Source organism: Chrysoperla carnea, chromosome 4, assembly GCF_905475395.1.
Source record: "Chrysoperla carnea chromosome 4, inChrCarn1.1, whole genome shotgun sequence".
In the NCBI taxonomy this organism is placed as follows: Eukaryota; Metazoa; Arthropoda; class Insecta; order Neuroptera; family Chrysopidae; genus Chrysoperla; species Chrysoperla carnea.
Window position 1 is genome coordinate 25,031,067 of NC_058340.1, and position 14,934 is coordinate 25,046,000.

The following is a 14,934-nucleotide window of genomic DNA, read 5'->3' on the forward strand; positions in this document are numbered from 1 at the left end:
TGGCTATCACATAGAAGAATAATTTTTCCAATAGTTTATGAAACAGGAGTCTTATAGGCTACAAGCCTATTCTAAAAATTTTCGGGTAGATAATTCACCAGGAATCATGTTGAAAAAGATGTTTCTAAATGCAAAAGTAAGTTTAAACATCATAGCTCCAGTTTTGAGCGGAATAAATAGGTGAGTATATGTGAGAATACTCACCCCTTGGTGTCTCATCTGCAAGTGAATTATATAAATGCCGGACAGAAATAAGCTTTGGTACCGGAAGTTATCGAAAGAAGAAGAAACAATTTTGCACTACCATTAATTTCCGAAGCCCTGAGATATTTATGTAATTTGCTTCGAATACCAATGATCACAGTTCTTCGAGTTGTGACATCTTGTGATTCAATTTTAAATAATAATCAAGACAATATTACAAAATTATGCAATCAACTAATTTCCCCCCGTCCTTCAGTTTTTGATTTCTACATATATCACACTATATATTATTGTCGCTTCTTTAATGTACATACAACTACATGTAATATGTAATATATTACACTATTTACAATTCATGTGACTTTAAATAGTTAGATATCTAAAGTTTATTGTTTTAAAAGTTATTTTTTATGTAGTTACGGAATCCTTACACATTGATAGCAAAAAGAAAGAGGCAATAAATAATTGCTATTCAGTTTTACATAATAAATATTGTTCTGATTTGTATAAAAAATAATTGGTGTTCATTTCATTTATATAGTAATTGATTTTATAATAATGGTTGGTTTTTTTTTTATTATATTGTTATGTCTATCTATTCTTTACTTTCTTTATGTTACTCAAAACGTATCTATGGTTTAGTATGGTATTCAAGCTAAACTAGCCGTATCGTATTAGCTTAGATATCAATTATCTTCGTTTATTTTCTACGATATTCTCTTCTTATTGTATTAATTGGTAAAAGTCTTCATTATTCACTTTTATGAAATAAATCATGGTTAGTTGAGAAGAGTTTTCCATTGGAGAACTACGATATTATGTTAATCTAATGCTTTTTTAAGTACACTACCGATCCTAAGATTAGACGATCTTGATATGATATTACAATTAGGTACGATATTTTCTAGATTAATCCAAAGACTTCGATAACTTACACCCGAATTGGAATCGTTTAATTATATTTTGAAACAAAAATAATATTTTCGGTACATTACATCGGTACATTATTCAACCTCTTTTTCAGCCATAAAAGTAAACAAGTTTAAATCATTCCATCAGCCAGGAATTTAAACCCGGAGCCTTAGCATTAATCACGAGCCCCGTAACCACTTAAAGTATGATTGCTATGATAAGGCTGGCGCGACTGACGTAATATTGCTACTATGAAATCTAATGCAAGCGTTATCTTAGACACGGCTCGCAGCGATTGGAGCTGGAGGCGTTGTGTGACTATATCTTTCTTTGAGCTGAACAATTTGTAAAATAATTCACTAATTAGTTGTCATAAATGAATTCAAACTTAGTGTTGATGACGAAAAACTTCTTCAGGGATACTGATATCTGTGTGAAGAATCTGTTTAACTAACCTCCATTATAAGACCCAAAACATAATAAGACTGAGCCACGTTTAGCCTTAAAAAAATATCGCGACTTTGAAGGGCCGCACACAACTGATACTTCAGAAGAAACAGTCAAGTACGAGTCAGCAGTAAGTGTCAAACGCTAGCGTCCCACAAAGAAACAGAAAAGTGAGATAAATTATGTATTTAATTCCAATGCCATATCCAAATTGGTGGAAGCGGTTGGCAATAACCACTGAATAACATGAAGTCTGAAATGGATAATGTCTCTTCTTTGTTAAGGAATGTAATAAGACGATGCTATTAAAATTAAGTTTATGTTATTTTGGCGGGTAGGGTAAAAAACGCAAACTTGTGAAAAATTCTTTTCAGCTCGTTTCTCTTTTTTCTCAATTATAATCCAAAAGTTTTATTTATTGTAACAAAACTTTTTTTAAAGAACAATATACTATTGATTACAACACCAACAACAAAACTTTTATACGAACGATAAAATACCTAATAACTCTGTTATATAAAAATACTTTTTTCACACTAACCCTAATTATTTTCAAACAAATAACACGTAACGAATGATGAAACAAATATTCCGTAATTACCGTAACAAATATTACACACAACAATCTCTCTACAATTGTCATTTGACCGCGTCAACCCTCTTGTGATTTAAGCATTTTTCTGTACACAACAATACCTTGCAAATATACGTATATAGTAGTTGAAAACTTCTAGTTAAAAATATAATATATTGTAAGGGAGTTAAGGAAAGGCGCGCGTTCCATACATTAGGGTGCGTGACAAGAATTTAATTATAAAGTGTATGCGAGAGTTTTGTGTCATATCAATATGGATAAAAAGGAGTACAATTGTATGACAATTTATCTGACGGAAATATGTTTTTTTTTTTTTTTATAGAAAAAGAATTAGTAATGATTAATTTGGTAAATTGTTAAATGGATTTCTTTATAAAATTTTGTTTCTGTATGCAAAATTTCTAGGGGGTAGAATCTTTTTGAAATTATTCTAACAATGCTCGTAAAGAATTTAGTATAGTCTAAGCACAGGCATTTGGATTTGACATAATTGATACTAATTTAGTTTTGTTTCTAAATGTGTCATGAATTTGCCTTTTACCTTAAAACTAACTACCAACTTATAAACTACCAAAAACTTTGTGAGTAAGCTCCGACACACGACTGGAATTCACTCCTCAAGTGTTGTAAAGTGTGTTGTCAGATTAGTGTTAGTTTCAAACAATAGATGCTTTGTCTGTTATACGTACCATGAAGTATAATTTATATATGGTAAAATCCGAAAAAAACCCGAAGATGTACGATGTACGTTGGCTGAGTAGCTATGTTACCATTTTGTATCGGTAGGTAACAACTACTCTATGTTCTATGTTCATCAGGTTATTGTCAGTTTCAAACAATAAATGCTTAATCGACCGCAAACAAGTATACAAATTGTTGTACACACGCATTACTTAACTGTGGAAGGTGCGCACGATAGGTTGCGTACCAAAAACGTAACAAGGTTATTCGATCACTTTCATATCGGGTGCCTTATATGATAATCGATTCTTAAGAGTAAACTCAAGAAGTGTGTCAAAAAGAATCGATTAACGTTAGAAATTGGCTAAGCCGTTGAATCTCTAAAGCTTTGGCTTTCGACGAGAGTGGAGGCGTTATATAATGGCAGAAAAAGTTTGTTTACTCATCGCTAAACTAACATCACCAATACTAGTATCCCGTGTGTTGGTGAATATACTGAGCCTTAGGTTTTTTTTAACTACTTTTTTTTCACTGAAAAGATCTCAAATTTAATTCGCAAAACTCACAAAAGTCATGCTTTTTGATATAAATAAAAGAACATCGAAAAAAGTACTTACATTTCCTGTTTAATATTTGGCGTTGATGATGGTGTCGGTCGTTTTGATTGTTGTTGATCCTCTCGTATCGTACTATTGTTCATTTTAGACGTTAAACGTTTTAACACATCGTCCATAGTACGTTTGGTTGTATTATGCACAGTTACAGTACCACTACCACTACCCCCACTACCTGTACCACCAGTCGTTGCAGTTGTTGATGATGTGGTCAAGGTCGTACTTGCACAACTGTTATTGTTATTGTTACTATTACCCCCACCATTAGTTTGATTTAACGAACTATTATTATTGTTATTACTACTATTATTGTTATTATTTAATGTGTTATTATTATCAAAACATTCTTGTTTGAGATCTAATTGTATCGGTGATGATTCCGTTGATAGTGACGATAAATGATGCTGCCTCTGTGATGTAGACTCATCAGTATTATCACTCTGTTGCTGTTGTTGATGTTGCTCATTCATCATTAACAATTGCCTATGATAATGTGAAGGTGATAAATGTAACGGATGATGATTATGATGATTTGATGATGAATGATGATGATTATGTAATTGTTGTAGTTGATGATGTAATTGTAATTGTTGTTGCTGTTGTCGCAATAAAAATTGTTCTAGATCATTTTGATAATGTTGTTGCTGTAAAGCAAGTGTGGCTGCTTGTTCAGAAATCATTAAGTTTGATGATGATGTAACAGGTACTGATGATAAATCACTATTATCACTATGATTATCACTGTTATTATTATATCGTTGTTTTTTATTTGGTGGTGAACTTTGTTGTTCAACAATGTCTTTTTTTATCTCACTTGCGTCGTCAATTTCTTCGTCTTCGTCGTCTAATTCGTCTTCGATATCCTCAACGTCCTCGATACGTGTATCTACATCAATATCCTCACTGATTGTACTGGCTGATGATATTGATGCAGTTGATGTATGTGATGAATAGAATGTGGTTGCTGATGCAGTGATAATGTTTTCGATAAGTTTATTATTTTGTTGTGTTATCAGTTCAGTTGTTTCATCGATATTATCAACATTATCATCATCGTCTGATTCACGTTTTACACTTATATTATCACTATCACATATTACATTTTTATCACTGTTTGGTGTGATAATTGCTGGTATTGTTGATAAAGTTTTATCATCTGATGCTTTATCACTCTCGACTGTGCTTGTATTTGTTGATGTTGTCAGTGCAACGCCACCTTCTTGAAGTTTAGTTGGAGGTGACTTTCGTTTAGATGACATACTCCTGAAAACAAAAATTGAAAATCAATAAATATATACCTTTTAAAAAATAAAAAAAATAAAATTTAAACATTTTTAAAGTAAAATTAATAAAATTATAAGTCATTTTTCTAAGTAATGTTCAAAATTTAAAATTTTGGCCTGTTCCACCACTTCCGGCGTGGAACACACAAACATAGACTTACATGCATTTTATTCTCAAAATTATTACGTTCGACATTTGTAAATCTGCATTCCCCGTTGTCCGAAAGATCAAGATGGTTATAAAAATAAAATAATTATATACGAAAAACTTCCGCAAGTCAACCAATAGAAGGTTAGTGTTGACTGTCGCGATAATCACTGGAAATTGAACGAGGTACATAAATTGTAAAACCGTTTTAATAAATTATCTCAACCAATTTTTTTTTGCATTAATTTTTTACAAGGAAAAATTTAATGTTTAAATTTAATTAAAAAATATTTAAAATCAATAATAAATTAAATTTAGACCTTATCGTTTATAATAAAGTTTTTTTTTTGTTTTTGTAAAATTTTTATGTGCTTTGGATACAATTTACCAGTATCAAAATGATTTGTATTATATTTTCAAAAAAGTAGTGATGATATAAATATGATTTCTAGGTCACATTATTTTTTGACGATCCTTGTCTGACCTTTTATGCCATATTAATATTTGTGATTTGATTATTGTTTATTAAAAACATTGTTTGTTATTAATTTCCTCTATTTTTATTTATTAATAATAATTTTTATGTTCTTTTATAATTTATATTATTTTTATTTTTTGGTGCATAATATGTATTTATAATCCTATATCATAAATTATGTCAAAAATGGATAGTAAATTATTCAAAATTATTTTTTAAATTTTCAGATGCAAATTAATATAGTTTATATCGAAAAATCGTTATAAAATTTAGACGAAACAAGACGAGAAACTTGACGGAAACAATCGAAATAAACTAAATAGCTTTTTGTATTGAAGCTATAAAATATAACATATTTTGAACTTGAATCTTTAATCTCATTTAATATTTTAATTATTGATTAATATAATTTTCACAAAAATAAGACTCTGACCTACCACAACATAAAATTTTAACGCTAAACAAGAAATTTTATCTAAAAACTAATTAATCTCAAATTATAGTCATTTTCCATGTCTTTGAATCAAATGAAATTTGTATCAAAACATTTTCTATTAACTGAACTTTATTTTTTGTATCTGAAATATTATTTTTTACTCTGCATATTTTCTATTTTATTTCGAAGCTCAATAAGGTTCGGACCCAAAATGTAAATTTTAAACATATTTTGCATCTTTAATAAAATATAATTATTTTGATAACTGATACCATCTTCATACAATTTGGGCGGAAAATACGTACAAGCTTTGCGTCGGAAAGTACGTCGTTTAAGTATAGCTGCGATCATTTATCAATTGTTAAAAACAAATTCAGGACCAAAAGTTAACAATTTCTTTCAAATTTTTTTCCTCCTCAACAAAAGGTTATACGGGTATTTTATTTCGGTCAATATTTTGTGTTTTTTTCATAGAATTCAAATTTATATATTTAAAAAAAAAAATCATTTTTTTTATATCGTAAGTATTTTGAAAACATTTAAACAAATAAACTAATTTATTTATAAGAGATTTTTGACTTTTTGGGCGCCTTTTGCACTGCTCATTTACAATACGCGTAAATATTTATGAGAACTGTACGAGGTCTTACCCCAAAATTTTTATTTTTCACACCCCCCTCCAATGGAATATCTAAAATAAACCAATGGAATACCTTAGTTCAGAAAAGTTGTTTCATAATGCAACCCCTGGCAAATTGAATATATATAAATAAGGAAAATGTCAAGTTGACCTCAATCCGAACAGTAGAACTGGAGAGATGTCAACAACTTTGTGTTTGGTCGTCTCATTTGTTAATTAATTGTTTATATTGAAAGATTTAATGGCATTTCATACAAGTACAATGAAGACACTTGCACTGGTTATATTTGTTTTTTCTGGAATTATAAATATGGGATAGTGAATTCTATGCGAAAAAAAGATTTAAAAACGATGCTACCAAAAAGCAATGCAATTAATTCAGTTTTTTTTTGTGAGCCACGTTGTAGCCATAAACATACGAAACCGAAATACAAACAGCAACATTGGCCGTAAAAGAAAATCTGTAGCAATCTTTTTTCAGGCAGGAGACGCTATTAATTTGATTATCTTGAACAATTATTTCAGAAAACGTACAATTGAACATTTTGGAGTTGTAGTAAATAATATAAAATATCTTAAACTAATAAAAACTTTTTTGAAATAACATTCAAAAATACTTGAAGATATTTATCGTATCACGTTTTAATCATGACAAAACTCATAATAATAACAAACCGTGGTGAATATGGCCTGTGGGGTTTTTACCAATTACATTCTGATTAATTAATGATTATGCTCAATTCACTTTTACTTGTAATTTTCTTGTCCAGTTATACAATAAATTCATAGAAAAATTCAATGCAAATTTCTTGAAACTGCATTTAGTTTGGTTATAACAAGTTGAATTTGATGAAATATAGAAATAATAGTCGTAAAAATAGCTCGTTGGATTCGAAATAATGCGTAGAAAATTGTGTTAGAACTATTTTTCAGCACATAAAAATCGCAAAAGTTATAAACAATTCAATATAAAAGAAAACGGTATTTCATTTTTCGCCAAAATTGTTTCGGGCACAATTTTCTAGACATCATTCCGAATCTAACAAGCTACCACCCGTACTTTTAATATAAATATTTCTATATTTCACTAAATTGAACTTGTAAACCAGATTATCTGGCGATTAATTATTGGGAATAATTTTTTTTAACTATATGATATGTATTTCCATTTATATTAAACGGGATTTCTTTGCTACGGAATTTGATGAGCAAACTTAATAGGAAGTAATTGCACGATAGAAATTGGTACTCGCATATACACGTGCACATACATTAATATCTATACAAAGATAGATATCATAAAATTGGTATTTCGAGGCGAAAACAATAATTTTTTAGCAGAAATTAAATAATAATAATAAAATTCATTTTATTGATTGGGCTTAGAAAACAACGCTTTATATTTTAGTTACTAGCATTAAATAATAAAAAAAAAAAGACAAAAAAAGGAAGACATTTTTAAGTGTTATGAATAAAATTTTTTTTTTCGGAGAGATAACATTTGACACCATTATTATATAAAATATAATACTTATCAATGTAGTTCTGATTTATATTGGAGTTTTTAATTATTATAACTCAAAATTTTAATCATAATATGATTTGACTCATTGATTTTTGAGTTATAACATATTTTTTATTTAGATGAGAAGGATTTATATTATATACCCTTGAAAGAGGTTTTTTTAAGTGGATATTTTTGTTCAAGGAGATTATAAGTGTGGTTGTTTTTAAGTGGAAATTGCCTGGAATCAAGAAAAGCATTGTCAGGAATCTACAAATGTATGTACATAGAGAGATGTTTGAAAATTTCGTGCTATTAGGATAGCACTGAATTTTAACTGTATTTTATCATAACAAGTGAAATTTACAAAATTTAAGAAACACCCGACAAATTCGATTTATTTCTTGTAAATCGATTTTTGGAAACTTAGCTATAAACTGTTCTCAATCCAGTCAGTTCAAACGTTAAGGGGCTACGATGCCACTGAGAAACACACCGACGCACAGATAAACACTTTAAACTTATAACAATCCTTCTTAAATCAATAGCAAAGTGATGGTCAAGGACATCAGATGAGACGAAAAGGATATTTAGAGAGCTATTATTTTTTGGGACAAATTACTGGAAATATTTTAATTGAAATTGCAATATTTGAGTTGAATTTCTTCTTTTGAATTACCAAATTATTTTACCATTTCCCTTTTCGAAATGAATGTAGCCAGGTTTATTTGACCATTTTTTTCCATAGTAATTATTTATATGTTATAATTATATGTCATGCCTTTTCCAAATTGAATCAATTTTGAAGATCATCGCGAGTTTTTTTTTCGGGAACGGAACCCTAAGTTTGTACTGTCCGTTAAATTACCTTTCAAATGAAACCAAAAAAAAAATTAAAATCGGTTCATCCGTTCAGGCGCTACGATGCCACAGACAGACGGACACACGTAGCAGTCAAACTTATAACACCCCCTTTTTTAGTTCAGAGTTTAAAAAGAAAATTTTGTAATAATTTTCACAAAAATATCCTTTTTCTTTCAACAAGTTGTGTTAAGAAAATAATGCTTTATCGGCTATAAATGTATTGAGAAGTTATCATTATTTTAGCATGATCTACCATTTGACACCTTCTGTTATACTTTATCTATTTGTTAGAAGAAAACGCCCAATCAAACAACTTACCCCCATCTTAAATTTCCCAGTCAATAAATTAGGTAGGCAGTCTCAGGCACTTAATTTAAAAAACTTAATAATAAAATCCTAAACTATAAACACCAATTATTTACTTTCACATAAACCCAAAAATTAAAAATTCATTTTTATTTAATTGAATTAAGAATTTAAAGACGTTCTTTCTGTTTCACTATAACATATTTTTATCAAAAAAATACATGTTTTGTATTTTTATTTACAAAAAAAATACCTTCTTTCTTAACAAAACAATATTTTGTGTCAAACAAATGGTCTTGTTTATTATTTTCAATTAAAAATGTAATGAATTTTTTTTTAAAAGAATATTTTAATAAATTAAATTAAAGAATTATTTTTGTTGTCCGGATAGATCTAGGGCCTGGAGTAGCCATTTTTGTAGGGGAAAATGTTAAAGTTTCGCGTTACCGAAATGCTGTGCGCGCGCAGGCATGCTTATAGGAGTATATCTGTAGCTATAAGCTGACGTATTGTGTAACATTAGTGCTGCGTATATAACAAGTGCATTGAAATTTATGTAAATACAAATACTATCCACAAATCATATGATTGTATATTAATTGTTATTTCAATTTATATTTTGTCATAATCTTGTACAGCCCGTAATTTACATGCCATATATAAGCCATATATAATTATCCCTCGGAGTGTCAATAGATGTGAAAACCAGATTAATGCTGTTAATTTGAATTCAAATATTATGAAATTTCAAATTTTTACACTAAAAGTTCTAAGTTTTCACTTCTATCGGCAGTCCTTATCCTAGACGTATCGTATTATTACGTATACATTATTAAAATTGGGATATTGTATTCCTACCTAGTTCAATCAGGAAAGAAATATTCGAAAATCAGTATTTACTTCTATAGGCAGTCCTTATCCTAGACGTATCGTATCATTACGTGTCCATTATTAAAATTGGAATATTTTATTCCTACCTAGTTCAATCAGGAAAGAAATATTCGAAAATCAGCGGGTTTAAGATTAACTATCGAATGCATTGCCAAGTCTTGTAACATACTCTTTCTAAACCATTCTGAAATATTAGCCAAATACAAGGCCTGACTCTAGACTTTTAATAATAATAGGATAAACAAAATAATGTATCCAATCTGATGACACTAATATTTCATATAATTTACTTTTGTAGTTTTTATAAAATATAAAAATATTACAATATTTTTTTTTATATTTTTATTTTTAAAATATTAATTAAATATTATCTCATATTTGTAGATATATATTTTATTGTATGCATATAATAAATGTAAATTTTTTTATTTTTTATTTTACTTTGTTCAAGTTGTTGGTAAGTTGTGTTGTTGCATGATGAAGCTGATGTTGAATTAAAATCGCTATCATTTCACTACCAACCGTGTATTCATTTTAGTTATGTTACGGAGTTTCAAGCTCAATTAAATATTATAATCTAATCCTAAGAAAGCGGAGAGCAAGGGTTAAATTTCATAAAGAATTTGGATGACATTTTGATATATCATTGTCACACCAACAGGATTCTAAAACAAAAAGATGAAGAAAAATCTTAAAAAAATATGTTCCAAGTTGAAAAAAAAAATGTTGAGTTCGTTTCATTTTACGGGTTGACTTTCATTTGATAGTTTAGTTTAGAAGGGTCAGATAATTAAATTTTCTTCCTGCGTTCAACGAGCGTTCTTGGATAATTTATGCCTATATTTTCTTGTGGGGTTTGTAATTCTAAAAGCAGAATATTTGTGATCGAAAATTTGAAAAAATTAATTTTTAAAAAGCGATTGTTAGCAAACATATTCTTCAGTTTAAATGGTAGGTACTGTCAGTTCCAAATTGACCAAAACTTAATGTCACAATGTCGTTAGTAGAATTAGGTATCGCAATACAATTGAAATTCGAATTTAGCTTTCCAAAAGTAACAACAATCAAGTTGAATATTATGCCAGTATTATACAAACATATTCTTGCATTCGACTTTCGAGTGATAGAACAAGCTCCATTTGGTGAAAAAGGTACCTAGGTACTATTAATACAGTACACATTCGCATATGCTCCATACCGCGATTTCATTTTGAACATTACAAACTTGAAAAAAATTTGAATTTGTGGTAGAAAATCTAACATTAGCGGAGAAGAGTATCGAACTTGTGAATTATTCAATACTTCGACGGTTTTCACTTACCTAAATTGCTTTAAATCGGAAGATTTTAAGCCCAAAAAAAAAGTGAAACTTCTAAAAGAAATATGCATAATAGGGGATAATTCTGATGTCAAATAGGCCATATTACCGATAAAAATGTAGAACTAGGCTTGATACCTTGACAAAATTTAAACGTGAAATAATTAAAATGGATTATAAAACAAAGAAGTTACATATAAGTAATCAACGATTCCATTCAAAAGTTACCCATCTCCTTTTAGCAAAACAAAGTTTTATATGTAATCTCTTTGGCGATACCCACGTATGACATTACAAGTGAGTTTCTTCCTCTTTGTATAATTAGGCATTTTAAACGTTCATATCTTGCATACTAGTAAAGATTTAAACAAACCAACTTCACTTTTATATTCTTGTAAGTGAGAATTAATTCTTCATCTGAGGTAATAAACAAAAAAATTTAATTCGATTCGTGTTTTATTTCTTAAAACCTTCTCATCTCAGATTGACTGCCAACATTTCTGCTAACTTTGGACTCCATACACTAATGGCCACTGTGTCTTGACGTATTTTCGTATCACCTTTTTTTTTAATAATATAAGCTAACAAACAACAGATAGATATACAAGTTTTATATAATATTAAAAACAACTTGACAACATGAATGTTAAAATGACATACAGAAATGTTTTTATATATATAAAGTATGTGGTACCTGTATATGTATAATGTGTACTTACATTTTAAAATAATAATAATAATAAAATAATGTTGATCACACATTGAGAATAACATTCTTATTTTATATATTTTATTTTTAAAATGTATTTTATTTTATTAAAAAATTATTATAGTTCTCATCTTATATAAATAGTCTATTTACATGAACAAATAGAGTTTTTGATTATGAATCATCATACAATGTACTAGGTTTATTTGTCTATTGTAGTACGACTCATCAACAAAAATCAGTTTGTGTTTATTGTTAAGCTATTACGAGAAGTTATATGATGAAAAATACATGTTGAATTACTATGAAGAACAGCAAATTGTTTGAGCAAGTTAGCTTAAATCCCAAAATGGGTATTGAAATGGTGTACGAAGAATCCATAAATTTTTGCTCAGCTTATAATGAGGTGATATGAAATGGTACGAATTGTTATTTAAGGGTAAAAAAGGGTTACTTTGTTTTTTTCTTATCATTTGGCAAACTAGAATGGCTTTATCTTCAGTTAGAAAAAGTGCAGGAGCTACGTTAGCCAAGTGAATTTCCTCAGAGAATGAAAAAATAGCATATTTATCGTAAAATCGAATATTGCATTTTTACTTTTCGTTAAGAATTTTTATTTCATAAACTAAGCGTCTAGAGAAAAATTAAAAGAGTACTTTTTTGCTTAGAACTGATTAAAAACTAAAAATATTTGTTATTTAAAAAATATATAGAAATTTTTTACTTTGCGCCCCCCCCCCTTCAACCCCTTGTTTATCTATCGATTTGTCTCATTAACGAACTTGACTTTTCAAATATCAAAACTCTTTTATTTAAACCGGACTTAAATTGCAACCACTAGAGAGTTTACGGACACATAAACGTAAAGATGCATATATATGAATATAGAAATTTAAACGATGGTCATTTTTGTCATCTATTAGGTAGAATCGATGAACATTTGAAGAAATTTTTTCAAAATTCCACCACGAGTACAAAGGCAATAGCTCAATTTCCTTCAGCAAATCGCTAAACCATTATCTGATTAGATCATATATCTGGCTGCATGATTACAAGAAACTTTTAACGGTACCTGTGTATCAATTTCGATAGTGAGTTAAGCCACAGAAGCTAGAAAAGTTTCAGCTTTCGAGCCTTTATTGGAGCCAAGAAAAATATACAAGAAAATGTACGATACGTTGTCGAAGTATTTGCATATTACATTTTTCCGAGTTATTTGATAATGCTGGTCGAATGCTGATCGTTTCAGCCGTTCTTCAATTCACTCACTGATTAAATATCGACCCTATTAGAAGCAAATTCACTGAGTTAATACAACCTACAGAACCGTTCTTATATGACTCTTCAAGCTACACCTTGCTAACTTGACCGCCTTAGAGGTATAGACAACCTATAGATCATTTAGTGGACGTAATCGCAGGATTACTGCAAAGTCCAAAACACAATTCCGTGCTAACCTGATCCTATTAAAGGTATGGCTAACTTGTACAACCTCTATGAATCACAAGGTTAAACGCGGAAAGGCGGAAAACTCGGTAGAAGATGGGAGAAACATATAAAATATTACACTATCAAATATTCAAATTGGAGCGTGTGTAATCACAATTTATTTATTTTACGGGTGATTTTTCGTTTACGCATATTTTCAATTGGGTGATTTTTCACGGGTAAGATATCGTAGGAGAGTTGTCGCCATAGACAACTAATTATAATAATATTTATTATCTATGGTTGTCGCGACGTGATACCAAAATTATCAATCAACACAAAAAACAGACTATTTAATTGTTTTAAAATTTTCATTTTTTAGATTGGTTAGTACACGGTTGATCAGCAAGTGTTTATGAGTTAAACATATAGTATTTACAGGTATTTTAAACCTGTATACCTGTACCACAAATGATATGAACCTGTATTACAAATACATAAGTAAGTGTAGATATATTTTACATACTATATACCATGTGATGCTAAGATGCCGTCATAAATATATGTATAAGCGTATAGTAAATAAAATAGTTATAGTAGATAGCTGATAGTTGATTTAGGAATGTGCGTGTTAATTATCAACATAACACAATCATAATATTAAAAATATAAAAATTATTAAAACGTTCTCTTATATTTATGTGATTTGTTTATAATTATTATTACTAACTACATTCATTTAAGTATATATGAAGCGATACTTAAAGTACTTAAATACAAGTGAACTTTATATATAAAATATCAAGCTAATAATAATCAGGTTTGTTAAAACATCAATATTTATCATTTATACAAACTACGGAAAATGTTTGAAAAAAAAAACGGAGACCTAAGTCTTTAAATATGAAAACTATAATTTTAATCCGTCAGCACTCGCATTTCGCACATTATTCATATAATTTTATCTATTTTCAGATTATGAATTTTGCAGATTTCTTCAACCAATTTACAGGTTTTAAAAATGTATTTTTTTCTAAATGCTGGAATATGGAGAAGAAATAATAACAACCATTTGACGTTTTTAAATCCAATTTCTTTGGGTAATTGGTTGTATGTGTAACCAAAGTAATATGTATGGGATGATAACCATGGATCTAATTGATCTTGCTTACGATCAATAAGAAATAAGAATCACCAGCGCGTTACACTATCTTAAACAAAATATTTTATTACAAAACTGCAAATTTTCATAATCTTACTTAAATAGTGTCACCTTGCTTACTAAAATAAGTAATATTAATTTAGTTATAAAACAAGCCATTGTAGGAAATTTTTCCTCCATGAAAAATTACATTAAAATCGTAGGTATTATAAAAACCAGGTCTATTCTACATAATCGGTTTGTTGTAAGTTAATATTCTTGTTTTAACTATATTCAGATAATAAAATAAATTGTTTGTTATTATAAATTTGATA

The 14,934-nt window shown here is 28.9% G+C and overlaps 1 protein-coding gene across 2 annotated transcripts in view; it reads right to left on the minus strand.

The window, feature by feature from the left end:
* Positions 1-14,934, minus strand: part of LOC123298114 (transcription factor Sox-5) — a 367,059-nt gene that overhangs the window by 222,618 nt on the left and 129,507 nt on the right. Inside the window, exons 1-2 of one of the 2 annotated variants that reach the window (XM_044880021.1) lie at positions 9,125-9,256; positions 3,457-4,716 (exon numbers count right to left, since the gene is read on the minus strand). In XM_044880021.1, the coding sequence (XP_044735956.1) occupies positions 3,457-4,712 (1,256 nt within the window). In that variant the 5' untranslated portion in view covers positions 4,713-4,716; positions 9,125-9,256. Of the gene's footprint in view, positions 1-3,456; positions 4,717-9,124; positions 9,257-14,934 lie in introns of those variants that run through there. The other variant, XM_044880019.1, reaches the window with a different exon arrangement.